The sequence below is a fragment of the Drosophila persimilis genome, unplaced genomic scaffold (genome assembly GCF_003286085.1).
Source record: "Drosophila persimilis strain 14011-0111.01,24,50 unplaced genomic scaffold, DperRS2 tig00000606-arrow-arrow-pilon, whole genome shotgun sequence".
NCBI lineage: Eukaryota > Metazoa > Arthropoda > Insecta > Diptera > Drosophilidae > Drosophila > Drosophila persimilis.
The window spans coordinates 227,976-247,010 of record NW_020825324.1 but is presented as its reverse complement, the minus strand read 5'-3'; the positions used below and the strand labels follow the sequence as shown (position 1 = coordinate 247,010).

Sequence of the window (19,035 nt, the reverse complement as noted above, 5' to 3'; positions counted from 1 at the left end):
CAGAATAGGTTATCCTCTCAATGGGTTCTTAATGACGATCAGTGATTGCTGCTAACTATCATCATTTGATGCGTAATGATCTGTTGAATAACATACCAATCCACCAAATCGTGTTTATCTACATTATGGAGGGATCCTTATGGACAACCCCTGTGTAAGATGTAGTGGATACTGAGCTATATATTCAAGGATAACTTCTGCTGGGATGTTGGGGAAGTTTTCCAAGAAAATAATCATATTATTAGTGATCACTGATCACACTTTATTATTACCTTAATGATCCATTAGACAGGCCTAACATCTATTCCCAATCATCGCAAGTCAATTACCCATTATGCACGATCAACGAAAGAATGGGAAAGATTCATCTGCTTGGTTCTTCCATCCATAATCCATAATGTGCCATGGATAACCCACCTGGTTACCCAAAGAAACGCACACACAATTCTTATACACAGACAATTTTTATTAATTCGAGAGCCTCTAATTCGTGTGTTTTCCTGGGATGGTCACTCGGAGTCTTTGCTAAAAGATCCTGTACAGTTTTCTTGGCTAATTTCAGCAGACAGGTGTCCTGAATGAACTGTGCTTTGGATTCTTTGCCATAGATCTCAAAGCTCTGACCGTTGTCCAGGATCTTCCCTCGGCTTGATCTTCTCCTTAGCTTGTGACATCTTAGGCATTTTTCAGTGTCGATTTTCCAAAAGAAAATTAGTCTCGCCGCTATGAATGAAGCGACTCTTAATATGGGGATTTCATGGCCCTAGATGGCCTAATACGCACCTAACGGATTCGTGTATGATCCTTCCAATTCTTGACCAGGGATTTGTGTACATTCTTTGCTTTCTTTATTGTAGATCTTCTTGTAACTAATCGTTCGGGGCCAATCAATAGTTACAGCAGAGGGCAGTGTTTTCGGGCGTATTTGTGTATATTTGTGTATAAAAAAGTGTATACCTTGCACATTTTGTCAATGCATTCAACATCTCAGGGATCCACCAGTATATTTGGTATTTAGTATGGTAGTAAAATATTGAACTCCAACTAAATGTCAAAGCAGGTGCGACAGGTAACTCAAAATAATGTTTCCCCGAAAATATAGCATTTGTAAAAACTCACCCAATTGATTCGTGGATGTGTCCTTCAGAGTTTTTACCAGGGATCTGAAAGCACCCGCTTCCAGATCGGCTTTGGACGTCTCGGGGGGGTTAGTGTAGTGTAGTAATTGATAAACAAAAATTAACTCCAGGGCAGGGTTCTCGGGCTTAGGAGTTTCAGGTATTGCACAGTGTAGTTATTTGCATAAAAAATATATAGCTTTCACATTTTATCAAAGCATTAAAAATCTCGCAGATGGAACAGTGTATTGTGCGTCTAGTAAATGGTAGTAAAATATATAGCTTTAACTAAAAGTCAAAGCAGCGCCCTGTGACAGGTAACTCAAAATAATGTTTCCCCGAAAATATACCAATTCCTAAAACTCACCCAGTGGATTTCTGGATGGTTCTTCCGAGTCTTTGCCACGGATTTGTAACTAATCGGCTTCTTAGGGATCCATGGCTTGGTGTTCGCAGAGCTTCTACTTTGCCCCCTTGTCCTTCACTTCGAAGGTCTTATAGGTGTAGTCATCGATGGCCTTGAGGTTCTTGATGACGAACTCCTTGACGGCAGCCACGTATTCGGCGGCCGACAGGATCATCTGCTTGAAGGCCTCAATCACACGGCCCTCACCCTGCAGTTGACCCTTGAAGCAGTCTTCAGAGACCTGGGTGATGTACCCGCGCAATCCCAATACCTTGGCCTGGGCCGCAGCGAACATCTCGAAGGCCTCCTTAGGGATTTTTCCCTTGATTTCAAAGTCGCAAGTCATTATATTGGCCTTGGACATTATCACAGAAATTTTGAAAAATTTTTATTTATTCCAAAACAGAATTTTTTGGGAAAAATACAAAAATAATTTGGAAAAACTGAAAATTTCAGAGCTGATGTTCAGGGCGCTGCTCCCAGACAAGTAATGAGCCGAACAGGGCCCTGAAAAATGTGCCTCTCAGTGAGGCATTCCTACTTGCCTACTTCTCTGAGAGTTTCTCAGTTTAAACCAAAAAAACAAGTCATGACCTCCTCTGACTCTGACCCTCAATTCCAGTTCGAGGCTTGAGTGTAATGGCCAATTATCGCAGACGATGGCTGGCCCCAGCAGATCTTATTCCCAAAGAAAATACCTCCGCAAAGTTCGCAATATATACTACATGCATGTACTATAGATTATGAAATATTTGCGGATTTAGTAAAGAACAAATCATAGAAAAAATATAGATTTAAATTTAAATCACAACTGTAAATCAACACATCTGTATCTCAGTATTTCAAAAGCGATTTATCTCGACTTGATTTTTCCTCGGCTCTTCCGCCAAGACCGGCACCACAGTGCGTCTATTTTGCGGTGATTGTGGTTGGGTTTTTATATAATTTTTTCACATAGTTGTCATGTGGAGGGGGGGATGGGATGAGAAATAATTAGAAATTAAATAAATTGCTTAATTATACTAAGCTCGCAACATGAGTGAGTAGCAACAGCAACAGGCCACAGCCAAAGACAAACAAGAAGGGAGAGGGTTCCCATTACCTTTCAAGGAAGCGAATATTGAATACCCTTTGAATGATTTGCCAAATTATGGACGTTAAGCATAGCTTAAGACAAATTTCATGGCTTTCGCAAGAGGAGAAGCCGAGTTCCTTGGGCTCAGATAGAGATATACATATGCAGTATCCATTATCTATTGAAGTTCAGCGCAATTTTGCTAGAACAACTCTGTTTGCAATCAAATAATCCTCACATATGATGAAAATGAGATCTCTTGGAAAATTATTTATAGTTTTCGGTATTTTTCTAGAATTTTCCTGGTATAATTGTATGTGTTTTATTTATGAAAAAACTGGGAAAACTATCCACAGCTTCTGGTATTTTTATAATATTTCTGTGGCACTGTGGTCCCTTACTCGTACTACATGTTGTTTGTTTGCAGATATTTCTTTTTTCAGATAGGAAAGACAATCACGTTTTCAAATAGGCATAGATTTGATAGATCTCAAGCAAATCCAAGCGAATGATGCACACAGAAAGTGAACACAAATGAAGATGATAGAATTACAATGCCACAAGTATTCCATACCCAGACAGTCCATCCAGACATAATAAAATCCTATACCCATAAGTGTATCTATATTTCTAGCAAAACCCAATACAGTATGCACTTTACAATCTCCCTAGATGTTGGACATTTTACATTCCACCCACTACTATGTATTGCTCTGGTACTATGAGAATCAAGGGTCTCTAGGGAGCAGCCTGCCGGTATTCGCGGCGTATACCCCAGCTTGAATGGATTGACTCTTTAGACATTTGCACAGCTGTATGATGCCAGGGGCGGGCATCCCTCTACTTTGTAACAGATGAGAAAGTGGCAATGTGAAAAGTTGACAACCTTTCCAGGGTCTGTGCCTGGGCCTCTGTGTAGGGTTCAGGTTCGGTTTTGCAACAGTTGGCACGTGACGTCAGGCGCTGTTGCTCTTATGCGAAGGGTCTCTGGTCTTTCCCAAGAAACACTCTCGTGTGCCGTGCCCCCTCGTGCTCGCAATTATGGGCAATTTTCTCTGGGAAGCGCTCTCCAAGCTCCAAGGCAGAGGAGGAGGCAATTATGATGATATAAGAAGACATGACCAGCAGATGTTGTGTGTGTTTAGCATAATATACTACGAGTACGAATACGAATACGAATACGAATATGTTGTATGTGTGCATATATTTAATGGATTCCTGTAAATAATTTGATATTCATTTTTTCAAGAGAATGCCCTTTGTTCGTTACATTTATGATTCTGATTCTGTTTCTGTTTCTGATTCGTGCGTATCTGAGATTAGCTTAAGTGCTACACAAATGGATAGATACTCTTGTACATACATTTATGCATATAAAGCTATATTGTATGTATAAATATAATGGTATCAAAAACAAACAAAAAAAATACACTGGGGGGGGGAATAGGTATACATAGATTCATTTTCTCTCTTCTCAGCGCATTTACGACGATCCACACAGAAGCCATGAGAATTTTAGACAACGACGAAGCGTGTTTATGGATGCATAAGTGATTGGTTGGAGAAGAACAACTCTTTACGTTCGGCAGATGGAGAGGGTGTCGAGGAGGAAGACGGCACCGTTGATGATCATCAGGGAACCGGCGGCGATGGCGTTGCGCTTCCTATCCTTCTGCAGCACGGCATCATGCCACTCATCGATGACCAGGGCCCCAGAGGCCACAAACAGAATGCAGCCGATCAGGGAGATCAAGGCATTGAGGCGCTTCTCCACCAGAGAGTTGATCACATGACCTGCAACAGAAAGTCAGAAAATAGGGGGGTTATTTCCAACGATCCAACGATCCGTGGCTAATCATAGTCACAACAAAACACCACACCACAACACAACACTCACCGATCAGCAGAACGCCGCAGATGATCGTGAAGCCGCCGATGGTGCCGCAGACGATCAGGGGACGCGATGAGAGGGCTCCATCCACCTCGTACATCACAATGCAGGCAATGGCGATGGCCTGTTGGAACAGAACAGAGAAAAGAGTAGAAAAATCGTTAGATTGCGAGAAAACGGTGCAAAAATCAGTCTCGGAGATCAGTCGGGTTTGGGTTCGGGTTCGGGTTCGGGATCGTTGGATGGATTGTTGCCGCATTCCATTAAAAAAAAAACTGTGGCAATTCATTAGCCCCTCATTTTCATTGAGACTCGATTTTATTTCACATTTGTCAAGCATTCAGCACTACAAAGGTATCCCCCACAAAGATGGCCCCATTGGCCAAACAGAATATAGCCGCTGCCAGGACACTGTTCTTGTCGCTCTCTATTTCATAGACGTCCAGCCAGCGGTCGAGGATGACGGCCCCACTGGCTATGAAGAGGATCACGGCGGCCACCGAGAACAGGACATCGATGCGCTTGTCAATGTTCGCTCCCACCAGATGACCTGAAAGACGGATCGGACCGGTTGAACAGGATGAACAAAAGGACTCGTGGACTCATGGACTAGTCCTTTACCAATACCCAGTGTGGCACAGATGATCGCGTAGCCGGTGAGGGTGCCGCACACCAGCATTGCCTGGCTGCTGTACCTATGGTCCGCCACGCTCTCAATCAGGATGATGCTCGTGGCGATGAAGGTCTGTTTTAGTTAATGGTATGTCTCTCAGTATCTGAGTACTCGATTAGGCACGAACACGGACAGACTGACAGACAGACAAGCAGACAGACATCGGGACAGTGACAGGAGGCAGCCAACCACAGAGATAGATAGATATTCCAGATAGAGAGAAAAAGATATAAGGATCCCATGATGGAAACCCACTGCCTCCACTGATCAGTGGTTTCCGACTTATCCTCGATAATGCGCTATGAAAAGAGGAGTTTCCCCAGGAAGGACTATCTCTGGGTGGGTTTGGTAGTGCTGGCACTCAGCTTAGTCATTCTCAAAGAGAGACAAAGAGAGAGCCTAAGCCTAAGACGGAAGCACAAAAACTGACCGAAGGGCACTGTCGCATGACGCGTGATATGTGTAATCGTATATTCACTCTTCTGTGGGTTCTCTAAGTTCTTCTATGAACTTCCAAAAGCACTGTTTGATAGATATGGTAGAATATATAGTATATGTACATAACCCCTTCCCCCCCCCTATTAACCATTATATGTATCCCTCACATTTATACTACGAAATCAGTAGCAAATCCCAGTTAATCCTCTGGCTAAAAGCTTCATGAGAATCGATTGATAAATTGTAGTGCGTCATGGATATTTAATGGGTTGTAATTTCGACCATATGCCCGCTTTCATTGCATTGGGTGTGGACAGGAAATTAGGCCATAAACAGACACTTAACCCTAATGGCTGGCCAAGCAGGTCGTCTTTAAAAGTGTTCAAAAGTTGCCCAAAAGGCAGAGGGAATTTCGTAATGGTTATGCTATTGGATGCCATGATATATCTGCTGGAAGTTGTCAGTTTCATTGACCAATGCCGACATCTAATCGTAAATCATTTATGCCACCTCAAGTGGCTGTGCTGTCACTTAAGGTGCCCCTTCACTTCATGGCTGCTTCCATATATCATCATCGGGGCACTGCAAGCGAAGTAGCGCAAAAGTCCCAGGGACTTAAGCCCCACACGAGTGGGCGGCCAATTTGCTTATCAAATATGAAAATTATTTCGATATTGATAGGCGATAAATGTGGTAGCGATATGGCGTGTCGAGTGCTTCATTGGGGGAGGGGACACAGCCAAGTGTGGGCAACAGTGGGCACACCCTACAGCGACCATCAATCAATTAGGAGACGCTTCTGCTAATTGGTTTGTCCTTCGCTGCCCCCAACCCCAACCCCAACCCCAAATCAAACCCCATCCCCATCCCCAGGATGCAGCGTCAAAGCATTCTTCTGTTGACTTTGTAATGCAAGGAGGCAGACCAGACCCAAAGGAGAGGTCATTAGGCTAGAATATTCCAGAAGTGGGAATGGAAATGGTGATGTTAATGGCAATTGGAGTAGGAGTGGGATATAAATAAACACATTTCCATATTCCATATTCCATATCCTTATTTGCTCGCTGCTGGCCTCGTGCATTGGCCATAAAAATATCCATTGTGTATGGGATATGTGGAATAGTATCTCGCGTACACAATATTTTGTATCTATATTCCTATGTGGACTTTCCGCCACCAATTTCCCGCGGCACACACAGCAATTATGTGTGTCAATAATTACCGAATGTTTGCTCTCGCCTCCCACTTCCATATATCTTTCAGATATCCGTATAAATATATAGTATTTATGTATGTGTGTGTGTACCTGTATTGTTTGTGCTATTCTTTATTATTTAATTGTCACGCCCATAAATCTTGAAGGGGGGCTGTGGCGAACGACGGTAGCCCCATAAATATGACATTAATCCCCCCAAAAAAAAATAATGGAAAACTATGAGATAAACAAACGATTTCCATAGAAAATGTAGCGGAAGGAAGCATATGTCTATTAGCAATAGTTTTTCAAAACACATTTGCAACAGATGTTGCAGGGAATCACATCATGGGGCATTCAATTTCATGGCAATTTAGTTACAATTACAACGAAATTATGCTATTATAGATCTAAAGAGTCGCCCACCGAGGGGCGCTGCTGCATGACGCACCATGACCCTTGTAACCGAATTTTTTGTGATTTTTGTGATTCCTACAGATGTCAAAGGGCTTCACGTTCCAAGGCTTCCACCTTTAAACAAATAAAATCCGCCAAATTCTTTGCATAGTTCCATCGTTTCCATCGTTCCAGCATCTGTTTGAAGTCATATTCTATACATATGTAATCTTTGTGTTTTTGCATCTTTCTGCATGAATGAACGAAATAATAACGTAAACGTTCCGCTATACATATGTACTGTATTGTATGAATGGTTTTATCTCGAATATGACTAAGAATTGTTTATATTTCGTCTGCCATTTATTGTATCCAAAACACCGGGTTCACACAGGGGCCACATAGCACATGGCACATGGAACAGGGTGTGGATATTTATGTCGCCAAGGGAAACCCTCTCCACAAAGAATATAAACCCAAAATAAATAGAGACCCAACCATTTACCATTTACCAATGGGGCCCCACAAAGCCCGTAGATCAATTTTATTTTCAATTTCCAATTGATATTGTTTGTATGCGTCCATTCATTATACACCTGACATGCCAGCGAGACACATACAAAGGGAGGGTCAGAGGCAGAGGCAGAGGCAGCGGCAGCGGCAGAGGCGCAGGCACAGGGTCTTGGCCATATAAATCCGAGCAGGTCGAAAACAGTCGAAATCAATTAAACGGAATTCCGTTAACAAAAAATACATGTGGCAGAAGGCAAGGCACAGATTTGCAGCAGCTAAAACATTTATTAGCTCGTAAATATGTTTACGACTGGCGTTGCAAGTCGGGTTGGTGGTGCGGATGGAGGTGCGGGTGCGGGTGCCGCCTCCTCTTATCTTGGGAATTGTTTTCACTTCATTTGCTCCCATGACCAGCCAGCCAGTGAGTGAGACAATTATTTGCCCAAAGAATAACGTGCTGGCCAACGATTCTGGGAGGATGAGTAATCCTCTGACCGATAGATAGTTAGTTAGATGAATAGGCAATCAGGTGAACAGGAATGGCGGCCTTTGGGCCATTTTGCAATTAGATATTCCCAGGGCGTTCTGTTTTTTATGAGTCGGTTGTTTACTCAATGCAATCCGCCCGGCGACGGATCGCCAGTCGACCTTTAGGCGGATCGCACATGGCGGCATGCGTATGCGTAATGCTCTGGCATTTTGTTGTTTTTGTGTTTGCTATTATTTTTTTTCTTTTTTTTTTTTTTTGGCCATGTGAGTGATGACATCATTGTAGTTGCTGCTGCTGTTTTAGCCCCCAGTCCGGGGTCCGGTTCGGATTAGTCAGTGCAATAGCCAAGTGAAACGTGATCGCGACGGCACTCCATTCAGCTTTGAGCTGCGGCAGTGCGGCAGTGCGGCAGTGCGGCAGTGCGGCAGTGCGGCAGTGCGGCAGTGCGGCAGTGCGGCACTGCTGTGGCTCTGTGGGTGTGGCAGGGACGGGCGAGACGGACATGACCCGCATTGCAAAAAATTACGAGTACGAGTCGAGTGCGATCCTCAGTCAAGTGGGTCGTCGTCACTCGAGTGATGGGATTAATGTGTGTGGATATAATCATCACACAAGTTGCAATCAAGTCAGAGAGACCGACTGTAAACAGATCGTTCAATTGAATATTTGAGGTTTTCATAAAGTATGTAAGATTAGGATCAAAATCCTTCAATTTCAAAGCCTAAACTATAATTATAAGCTACATAAAGACTTAAGAGCGACTCTCTCCAGACAGATAACCATTTCCTTAAATAGTGACTCTGATTAGAGTTTTTTTTTAAATATGGGTCATGCGGCCATGTCCACAGAAGTGCATATGTATGTATTTCAAAAGTATTTATTTCCAGTAAAAGATACTCGTATGTAGGTAAATTTGTCCGCTCCGATCATCGCTTTGACTCATCCATCCGCTTGCCTGATAACAGATGAGAGCAAACAAGTCAAAGTCGGGGGGTCGAAACAGACGTCTCAGCATTGCAAATATAGGTACTGTATACCATATACTCGTACTCGTAGTCATACTGTGAATATAATTATTAATGAAACCGCATGATGCGTACTTCAGCAAACAAAATAATTTCGAATATAAACTGTAAACATGATCCACATATAAATATATGATATAGAAATATTTTGTACAATTTCTCATATCTATCTAGAAACAAAGTCTTGTAAAGAACATTCTAGTGAGAAGAAATATATTCGTAATAATATTTCCACAGTTCTAAGACATAGAACATACATATGTAGATGTTTAGAAGATGTTGAACAGAAGAGAAGCTCTGCTCAAACCTATTAATGACAGTACTTCCCATTAATGGCACGCAGAATCTCTAAAAATGATGTCACAACATGATTAACAACATGATTCCATAGATGGAATGGGGCAAACGTTCATCTAATCCATCGTTTAATTAAGGCTCTGGGAAAATGTGCTCAACCACGAAAGCATTTCACTTTTTTTCTTGCCAATTTGCCAATTGACAATTTTGCAAATAAAAATAATGAAAATGATTCGATAATTTGTCAGGGGAAAATTTCCATATAATTTCACAAATAAACACACCTGGCTAATGAACAATTTGAATTGAGTTAAAGAGCCAGACAATGGAAATAAATATAAAAGAATGAACTGCCCCGAACAGAACAGAATAGAACGGTATGGATCGGATCGGATCCGAACAGATCGGATCGGATGAGTGCCAGAGCGAGTAGCGTGGGTGACATCACGCATATGTATGTATGTAGGAGATGATGTCGACTCGGCATCATCATTGGAGTCCGCCCATTCTAACGCCATTCTGCTTATGCCAGCGGAAGAAAAATCAAGTTCTCTTTCATCTCTTGCGTTCTTTTGTGCGCCCAGAGGCAGGCATGACCGAATATTATATTATATTATATTAGGTTTTTGTAGCAATTCATCTAAGCCGATGACATCACCGGTCTACGGACTGACAAGGGAACCACCTCTCCTCCTCACTCACACCGAAACACCGAAAAACCGAAAGCCCGAAAGCCCCAAAGCCCGAGAGCACGCATTAACCAAAACAACTACGCAATAACTCCAAAAAAAGGAGAAAAAAAACTTCAAATTCGTTAAGGGAAAGACATGGCTTTGAAAGCCGAAGCATGGAATACCCTTTAGAGATGAATTTCGGGAGTAGATCATTTATAGCTACATCGAATTTCAGAGCTACCTCAGTTTGAAAGTTACATACAAATAATATTATAACAAAACGATTACCACGATCTATAAGATTCTGAAATCTTATAGAACATTTTGTAATATATTTGCTTAAAACAATCGCAAAATTGAAGCACGTTACGATTATGAGTATATTTGGAAGAATTTCAAAGTTTTGTTTAATGATGAATATAACTCATAATTGTCTAAGATGTATGATGAAATAGAGCCTTTCTAAGAACTATTAGTCGCAGAAACAGAAGATTATAGCAATATACAATAGATTAGGATGAAATTTGGTGGGAAAACGAATATCTTTTGGAGAATACAAAAGATGGATGCGAATATCTTGGGTTTTCCGGTTAGAGAGGTGAGAGTGAAAAACTTCTGGGCGAGACCTTTAATGGTAGTACCCTCCCCTGCACGGAGAGTATGTACAATGAAGTCATGGGATTTGGGTTTTGTTTTGGTCCAGAAAATACAAAAGAGGGAACGGAACCGGTTGTGTTGCTGGCGCAGGGCCTTCCAAGGCCAGGGATGAAATCGTAAACGAAAGACAGGTTGTAAGACGCACAGCACACAGGAAAGAACGAAACTAAGAGATACAGATTCAGATGCACATGAAGATACACAACACAATCACACAAAAAGAAATTTGAAAAAACCAACGATTTGTATGCACAAAAGAAACAGAACAGGGGCTGCTCACCAGCTCAATGATTTTCAGCAGCAGACGATTGTTGAACTCCATGGCGATCGGATTCGATTCGATTCGATTTGAGATGCAAATGTATCTGAACTTAGGATCAGTTCGAATGGGTTCGTATCTTAGAAGTGCGTGTTGTTTCCACGGCGTACGCAAACGAAGTGACGAAAGCTTTGCCGCCGCTCGCATCCAAAGCTCGGGCAAGCGGCAGCGACAGCGTCGGCGTCAGCGTTAGCGCAGGCAGCGCAATGGCACAGCCACGAAACGCGTCAGCAGCAGCAGCAGCAGCAGCAGGAGCACAGGGGAGTGGGGCAGAGATAGTATCCGGGAGTTAGCCTTCCAGCCGACACGCCATTAGTAGACTTTAACTCCCATCTAAAGGATGCATTGTTTGGCAATGGGAGCGGCAGCGTACGAATCCACCCTTGTCAAAACTCGCATACGATTACTGCGTCGTATTGAAATAAATTCAACCAATTTTAGAGACCAATTGAATCATTTAGATTTCGAATATTAGATTAGAAGATATAGAAGTACAGAAAGTAATGAGGGAAACCCCCCTATACTGCTTCCATATAAATAGAGATATTAGGAATATCTTATAGGGAAAGACTGCACGGTCTCGACAGGAACTTGGTTTTTAGGGATCATTGTAGCTGCTAAAATGGTTACAAATATGATGCCATTCCATGATGAAATTAAATTATCTAGATATAATTTCTTGCCTATGAAAATCGCTTGATTCGATTAGTTTTGAAAAAAAAAATCCATTTTGAGGGAGACATTGAACTACTCGACTAAGAGCGACAGCGAGAGCACGAAACGCACCGCCAAGAGGATCACATACCAAGTTATCTTCATAATCAATATCTAATATTTTCTTTCTTTAATTTACATACTTTACAAAAAAGAAGAACAATATATCAATATGTCATTTGATAATATCTGATAATTGTAAAATTTACTGCAATATCATACACTTTCATCTTTTAAAGTTGTAGATCACTGGCTCTTACACTAGAACTATTTAAAAACTGATTTGATTTCGACAATCGATAGCAAAATATTATAAAATATGAATATAATAATAGCCCAGTCGAGTACATCTCATTATACACAAACAAAAAAACACTATATAGACTTACAAAGCTAGGAAAAATGAACCAGTCGATCCATGCCTTAACCAACAAGAGCAGCGCCCACATAGGCCAGGGCACGCTCCGCCTCGAAGGCGGGCACATACCGCGGCTCCAGGGTGGTGAGGGCTCGCTGCGTGAGCAGAGACAGGTTCTTGGTTTCGCCATGGCCCCGCTCGAAGGTGAGATACTCAACCCAGATGCTGGGCTCCGTTTTGCCAAAGTAAACGGCCATGAACTCGTAGCACATGCGCCAGGACTTGATGGCCGCCTTGTCCTGCAGGGAAGGGACAAACAATTAGCTGCGATTGGAAATAGAATGGGAATACATACGCGCACTGCCAGACTGCTCTCGAGATGGGCCATTTGGCGATGCAGCTGTAGGGACATGGGCGGCTGGAGCGCCAGCTTGGCGTACTCCGTGCGCGCTGCATCAACGGACTCTGCATGCCAGAGATACTGCAGATAGTCGGAGCGCAGCTCCGCGAACTCCGGCCAGACGGAGGCGGTGGCCAGCTTGTAGATTTCTTCCAGGCGCTTCTTGCCGAGACTATCCTGACGCGTGCGATAGTAGAGGATGACGCTCTGCCACAGAGGCAGCGCTTCGGGGCCCATGGTCTTCTGGATTTTGTTGAACAGCTCGTAGATCAGCGACTCGCTGTCATTCTGCACGTGCGTGGCCAGCAGCAGCTGGTGCATCTCGACCGAAGCATCGTTCTTGAGGGCCTCCGTTAGAATGGTAACAGCGGCCTCCCGTCCACTGGGCGCACTGCTGAGCATCTTCCTCAGGGTGGCATAGTGGCGCACGTGCATTAGCTTTGAGCGGTGGCCATCCTGCAGGGCATCGGCCAGGCACTGCTGCTTGAGCGCTCGTTCCGCCTTGCCGTCGCTGTTGAGCGTAAGCATGGCATCTAAATAGAGGCTCCACATATCCTGTGTCTGCAGCACCTCCACGGCGGACTTGTAGACAGTCACGCACAGTTGAATGCGTCGCTTTAGGGAGCGCACATTGGTGGCAGGACGAGACTTCTTGCTGGCTGGCTCCTCCTCACTGTTGTCGGGCTCCTCGTCGGGGTCCCCCAGATGGTATCCACGCAGCTCACGCTGTGCCGCCAGATCCCACAGGCCAGGCTCGCGCGGGAACTTTTCCTGCATGTCGTCGATGATGAGACGCTGCAGCTTGACGGTTATCTCGTGGTGATCCTCGCAGCTCTCCAGCAGCTTCACAAAATAATCCAAACTCGTAATGTTCGCCATGCTGTTTCGATAGACGGCCTCGACCCGCTCCAGTTTGATGTCCTGCTCAGACAGTGTGTTCTCAGCCAGATTCTTCTCGGGATCAGCCCGTGCCGCCTCCTTGAGCAGAATGTCGAAGAAGCATTTGTTAAGTGCCTCCGAGTCGGGATGTCGCTGCAGGCCACGAAGAAGAATGTCTTTCACACGATCTATATTGAGGCGATTGTACTCGTAGAGCCACAGGGCGGCGTCCACCCAAAAGTTCGGATCATCGCCATGATACTAAGAGAGAAAGACGACTATAATCGATGCAATTTAAATCTCGATGGAATCCTTACCAGCAGCATCTTCTCATAGATGCCAGCCACCTCCTGGGGACCGGACTTCTTGCTGAACTTGATCCAATTGCTCCATAGGCGCCTGTCGTGGGTAAATTTCCCCAGCACTTCCCTGTACAGGCGCATGATGCGTATGGATATGGAGTTCTTCAGGCCGGTCAGCTTTATGTGCATCATCTTCTCCTTGTCCGAGAGTGTTTTGTACATTTGCTTCTCGTAGACAATGAACTCTAGATAATCGCCGACAGCCAGGTGGCTTTTAGTGATTTTTAGGAATAGACGCTCGCGCCGGCTCACGATTTCTCTGGAATATCAGTAAATTGATAAACTGAGGGGCCTTTGGACAGGCTGCTAAGCGTTCTCACCTGACTTGATCCGGCGTGAATACGTTGTAGTGCTTCATCTGTTCGTACTCCGGCAGCAGGCGCTCCTGCATTTCAGCTATAAACTCGCCCATTTTCGTTTAGTTTTTATAATCAGCTAATATAATATAAATTTGTTTATTTCTTTAAAAAGAAGCGCACGTGCAACACGACGACTATCGATACTAGAACTGAATGGAATCATCGATAGCTGCAAAGGATGAATGTTTCCTATATGGAATAAACGAAAATTAAATGTACATTTTCTCTTATTTCGCAAATTCACTTAAATTAAATTCGCTTAAATAGCGGCATTTTCTGTTAATGTTATTTATGGTTTTTCTCTTTGTCTTTATTTGTTGTTTTTCGCAAGGGCTGCATCAAAAACCGACTCACGATGCCTTATTTACTGCAATGTATTCTCACATCACTAGCCGTACAAGCGTCGCGTTAAACTAACTGCACAATTTGACAGCCGAAAAGCATCTTCACTAATATTACTAGCAACAATTGCCTATCGTATAACCCAAATGGCCGAATTTTCAGTAGAACGTGTAGAAGACAAAAGATTGGTAAACGGCCGCACGGAATACTATTTAAAGTGGAAGGGGTACCCCCGCAGTGAAAACACTTGGGAGCCTGTAGAAAATCTGGATTGCCCCGACTTAATATCCACTTTCGAGGAGTCGCTGAAAACGAAGAAGGAGCCAAAGAAGCGGATAGCAACAGTGTCCACACCCGAAAACATTCGCAGCAAGCGGAAGTCATTCATGGAGGATGAGACCGAAGAGACCCGAAAGCTCATTGGATTTGAGCGCGGCTTGGTTCCGTCAAAGATACTGGGCGCAACCGACTCGCTGGGTCAACTCATGTTCCTGATGAAATGGAAGGGCAGCGATCATGCCGATTTGGTGTCTGCCAAAGTTGCCAACGAACGATGTCCACAGGTTGTTATTGCCTTCTACGAGGAGCGCCTCACCTGGCACACCGGCAATGGCAATGGTACTGGTGGCGGCGGCGGTGATGGCGACGGCATGGGCTGCAGCGGCTCTGGAACCGGCACTAACCCCGGCAGCGTCGAGACCCCCAGTGGCAGCACTGCTGGCGGACCAGACGAGGAAGAGGATGACGAGGCTGAAGCTGAGGCTGAAGCTGAGGCTGAGGCTGAGGCTGATCCGGAGCCAGAGGCCGAGGCTGAGCCGGAGCAAGAGCAAGAGGCCGAAGCCGAAGCCGAAGCCGAGGCCAGTCCAGCCGCCAGCACCAATAACGACGAGAACCAGAAACCGGATGAGGGAGACAGCGAGCTTGGAATCGGAGAAACCGAAGACTAAGCATATTCGAAATAATACATAGAAATTAGTGTACCAATTAAGGAAGGATCCAAGGTGGATCTTGATTTGACTACTTCTTTTTTTTAAATACATAGCTACATATATTTTATCCAGTCTCACAATCGGAGAGACCCAATTGGAGTATGTAATATACATATTTACTTCGTTCATTATTTGGGACCCGCAACATCCGGGCCACAATTATATATAAGAATAGAATTTTCTGTAGTCGAATAAAATACAATTAAAGTTGTACACATCTCTCATTGTTCTTGTATTTTACTCCCCCCTCCGTTGCAACTAATTTTTCGTAATATTCGCAAGGCACATCGGCCAAGGCCGATATGACATCTCGATAGGCACGGCGGCGATTATTGACCGTCAGACACGCCGACCGAGTATATGTCAAAAATGTGCTATTAGTGCGACACAATGCCCACAATTACCTAAATTAATAAAATGTTCTGCAGTCGAATAAGATACTCATTCTCTCAATGTTCTTGACGTTTATCCCCCCCCCCCTCGTTGCACCACCTTTCTTGTACCTTTCACAAAGTACATTCGGTACCGTACGATTTATTAAATATACCTTGTCAAAGTCCGATATGAAGTTCGATTGACCGATAGACACGCCGGCAAAGTATAAATAAATATACAAAAATTTGCTATTGATGCAATATTGTAGATGTTCTCTATTGGGTTTGGATTAAAAAGCTGCAAAAATGGCCCAGACAAGCTCCATGAAGCTGCTCGGTGCTCGCAACATGACATGCATTGTGGAGCGCATGGAGTGGAACAATAAAATGGATCTTATTGCCTACGGCACGGAAAAAGGTGAGTCGGAGCTTGGTGCTTCACGCACTGTCCACTGCATGGACTAACACACACTTTTCCATTCCACCAGGCGAGGTGGTCATCCAGCGGCTAAACTGGCAAAAGATTGTCACCTTCCCCACGCCTGGCGAAGATGTCCGAGTGCGGTCCCTCAGCTGGCAAATGGACGAAACCCTGCTGGCCGTGGGCTACAGCAATGGAAAGGTGGCTCTGCTCGATGCCGAAAGTGAGACCATCATCTCTGGACTGATCTATGACGACGACATCAAGAAGGTGTACTTCAGCAAAGCCATCAATTGCCAGGAGACGCTGGGCAGCTACACCTGCAACGCCAAGGACAAGCACAAGCGATTCCTGCCCAAGCTCCAGCCGCTGACCAACATTGATCCGTGCCTGAAGTCTCTGGACCAGAAATCCTTCCCCAAGGGCTCGCCCTGCTTTCTGGTGGTGATCATGCGCAGCGGGAAAGTGCATCTGCTGCTGCTGGGCGCCCTACAGGCGGGCAGCATCGATCTCACCCAGCACGTACTCCATCCGGAGCAGTTCGATGTGTACGATGTGCGTCTGAACGGTGACTTCAATGCCATCTACGCCCTGCTGCGCGATGGCTTGCAGCTGAAGATGCTGCACTTTCACAACCAGGTGCTGCAGGATTGCATGGCCCCAATGCTGGAGCTGGCCACGCACTGTGCCCACATACTGGAGACAAAAAAGTAGGTGCTTCCCAGCCTTTGTTTAGGAGTATTTCCTAATAATAATGCCATTTAAAGCTACATCAATGACACACAGCAATGCCTGACGGAGGCCTGGGAGACGGTCCAGCTGGAGATGGACAATAAACTGACAAAATATGCCAATTCGCAGGCGTACGGGATGATATCCACACACTTCCTGGAGCTGCATGTCTTCGGGTTCGCCACCTTCGAGGTGGAGGAATTTCTGTTCGAGTGAGTTGCGTTCCCACCTACAGTATCCAGTGCTCATATGATTTTGCTACTTGCAGCACCCTCTCAGAGAAGGGCTTCAAGAAGATAGCCAATTCGGTGGATCTCAGTCTGAACAATCTTCAGGGGCTGGTCTTCAAGCAGCTCAATGGAGCGGCCATCAATATGTTTTATTTTCTCAACACAATTGCGGGCTTTGGTCGCATGTCGCACTTCTTTGAGGTTTGATATTCCACACTGGATCCCCCCCAGGAACGAGTGTCTGAATGTCTCCCTATTTCAGAGTCTCATCTCCCCAGAGGTGGCCGTTGAGGCGATGCGTTCCTGCGGTGCCTTCTATCTGAAGGTGCACGAGCTACAGCGCACCATCGATTCGCTGGTGAACGACATGAAGCTCTTCCACGCCTGGATGATATTCACCATCTTGCGGCTCTCGCACCAGGAGATACCCGACGAGATGGTACTCAGCGAAGAGGAGAACGTTGCCCTGGCCGATCTCCTATGCGCCATGGAGCCGGATCTGGAGGAGGGCAGCGACGATGATGAGAACATCGAATGCCCCAGTGGGGGAATGCCCACGCGCAGCAAATTCAATCTGGAGCGAGTGGGGCAGTATCTGGAGAATGCCTGCCTCACGCAGCTCTATCCTGTGGACCCAAACCAGCTGTGGGAGCAGATGCTGGCCGAGAACGAGTGCCTGGGCCAGTGCCCGTTGTTTGTGCCGCACGACAAGAAGCTGTCGCTGGTGCAGCAGCGCGACAAGATGTTCAATGCCATAGATGCCGTCTTCCACAAGCCCACGGAGAGCATTAGCGCCAGCTTCAAGCTCAGCACGGCCGTCGTCTGCTGTCAGTTGCCGCCCATGGAGCCTGAGGAGGAGCAGGACTTTGTCACCTGCAGCTATTATGTCCATGAGGCCGGCCGATGTGATATGCTTGCTGTAACCATCAGTTGGCAGGAGGCCATGGTCCTGGAGTTCAGCCGGGCCGAGGATTGCCTACTGCGCTGCACCCGCGTCCAGCTTCTGCCCGGTCCCTTCACCCCCCAGCTGCACGAGGACTACTACAACCTACGCTTCGTCGATCTGCAGTTCTACAATGAGTCGAGCCTCTCCATGCTGGCCCAGAGCACCTCCTCGACGCCCGGTGTGCGTCCCCACAGCTACTTCATTCAGTTCTCCCTCAGTGCGGCGCGGAATCAAAGCACCCAACATCATCTGGCCCCGCTCATGAATCTGCCGGATGCCACTGTGACACATAGTATCCACGACATACCCGAGGCGGCTGCCTTCAAGGGTTTAGATGGGGTGTGCGAAATGCTGGCCGTCTCCGGCAGCCGCAAGGTGGCCACAGTGCTGTCCGATCGCAAGCGCAAAATGACCATTTTCGAGATGGAGATCGAGGATGAGGAGGACGACACGGAGATGTCGCAGGCCTCATTCCTGGAGATCAGCAAGGAGTCCATTCTGGCCATCAATGATTCGGATAAACAGGATTGAATCCGAGTCTTTGTCTCTTTTATCATTATTAATCTTTAGTATGGTAGGCGCTTTCATTTATTATTAAAATTCGATCCCAAAACGAACCATAACGACCGGTAGCATCGTGAGTCGCAGCAAGGTCCGCGACTCTACTTATATACCCGATACACAAACAAATCTATAAGTATCGGGTATGTAGAGGGTATTGCGCATCCAATAGAATAGCTCTGACTATCGGCTGGTGTGTCC

The 19,035-nt window shown here is 45.3% G+C and overlaps 5 protein-coding genes and 1 pseudogene across 8 annotated transcripts; 2 read left to right on the top strand and 4 right to left on the bottom strand.

Moving 5' to 3' along the window:
* Positions 1-445: 445 nt before the first annotated feature.
* On the bottom strand, positions 446-1,934 carry LOC6597410 (acylphosphatase-1). 3 transcript variants are annotated; one of them, XM_002022382.2, is made up of 4 exons: positions 1,486-1,934; positions 1,120-1,426; positions 784-1,044; positions 446-723 (listed from the first exon to the last, which is right to left on the bottom strand). In XM_002022382.2, the coding sequence occupies exon 1, from the start codon at positions 1,886-1,888 to the stop codon at positions 1,580-1,582; it is 309 nt and encodes a 102-aa protein (XP_002022418.1). In that variant the 5' UTR covers positions 1,889-1,934; the 3' UTR covers positions 446-723; positions 784-1,044; positions 1,120-1,426; positions 1,486-1,579. The 3 variants fall into 3 exon arrangements, with proteins under 3 accessions (XP_002022418.1, XP_026846478.1, XP_026846479.1); XM_026990677.1 differs by having other exon boundaries at positions 1,120-1,374; XM_026990678.1 differs by having other exon boundaries at positions 1,120-1,264.
* A 1,850-nt stretch (positions 1,935-3,784) lies between these two features.
* Positions 3,785-11,252, bottom strand: LOC6597409 (protein snakeskin). Its single transcript, XM_026990754.1, has 3 exons — positions 11,129-11,252; positions 4,497-4,614; positions 3,785-4,393 (listed from the first exon to the last, which is right to left on the bottom strand). Exons 1-3 carry the CDS (start codon positions 11,168-11,170, stop codon positions 4,176-4,178), a joined length of 378 nt encoding a protein of 125 aa, XP_026846555.1. The 5' UTR covers positions 11,171-11,252; the 3' UTR covers positions 3,785-4,175.
* Positions 4,636-5,241, bottom strand: LOC113566182 (annotated as a pseudogene).
* Positions 11,253-12,072: 820 nt separating the features above from the next.
* On the bottom strand, positions 12,073-14,320 carry LOC6597408 (U3 small nucleolar RNA-associated protein 6 homolog). Its single transcript, XM_002022380.2, has 4 exons — positions 14,201-14,320; positions 13,836-14,139; positions 12,595-13,779; positions 12,073-12,538 (listed from the first exon to the last, which is right to left on the bottom strand). Exons 1-4 carry the CDS (start codon positions 14,290-14,292, stop codon positions 12,305-12,307), a joined length of 1,815 nt encoding a protein of 604 aa, XP_002022416.2. The 5' UTR covers positions 14,293-14,320; the 3' UTR covers positions 12,073-12,304.
* A 352-nt stretch (positions 14,321-14,672) lies between these two features.
* On the top strand, positions 14,673-15,783 carry LOC6597406 (chromobox protein homolog 3). The gene has a single exon (XM_002022378.2). The coding sequence runs from the start codon at positions 14,728-14,730 to the stop codon at positions 15,526-15,528; it is 801 nt and encodes a 266-aa protein (XP_002022414.1). The 5' UTR covers positions 14,673-14,727; the 3' UTR covers positions 15,529-15,783.
* A 467-nt stretch (positions 15,784-16,250) lies between these two features.
* On the top strand, positions 16,251-18,896 carry LOC6597372 (anaphase-promoting complex subunit 4). 2 transcript variants are annotated; one of them, XM_002022377.2, is made up of 5 exons: positions 16,251-16,362; positions 16,433-17,075; positions 17,133-17,309; positions 17,366-17,528; positions 17,590-18,896. In XM_002022377.2, exons 1-5 carry the CDS (start codon positions 16,251-16,253, stop codon positions 18,802-18,804), a joined length of 2,310 nt encoding a protein of 769 aa, XP_002022413.1. In that variant the 3' UTR covers positions 18,805-18,896. The 2 variants fall into 2 exon arrangements, with proteins under 2 accessions (XP_002022413.1, XP_026846585.1); XM_026990784.1 differs by having other exon boundaries at positions 17,133-17,303; positions 17,590-18,804.
* The last annotated feature ends 139 nt before the right edge of the window (positions 18,897-19,035 follow it).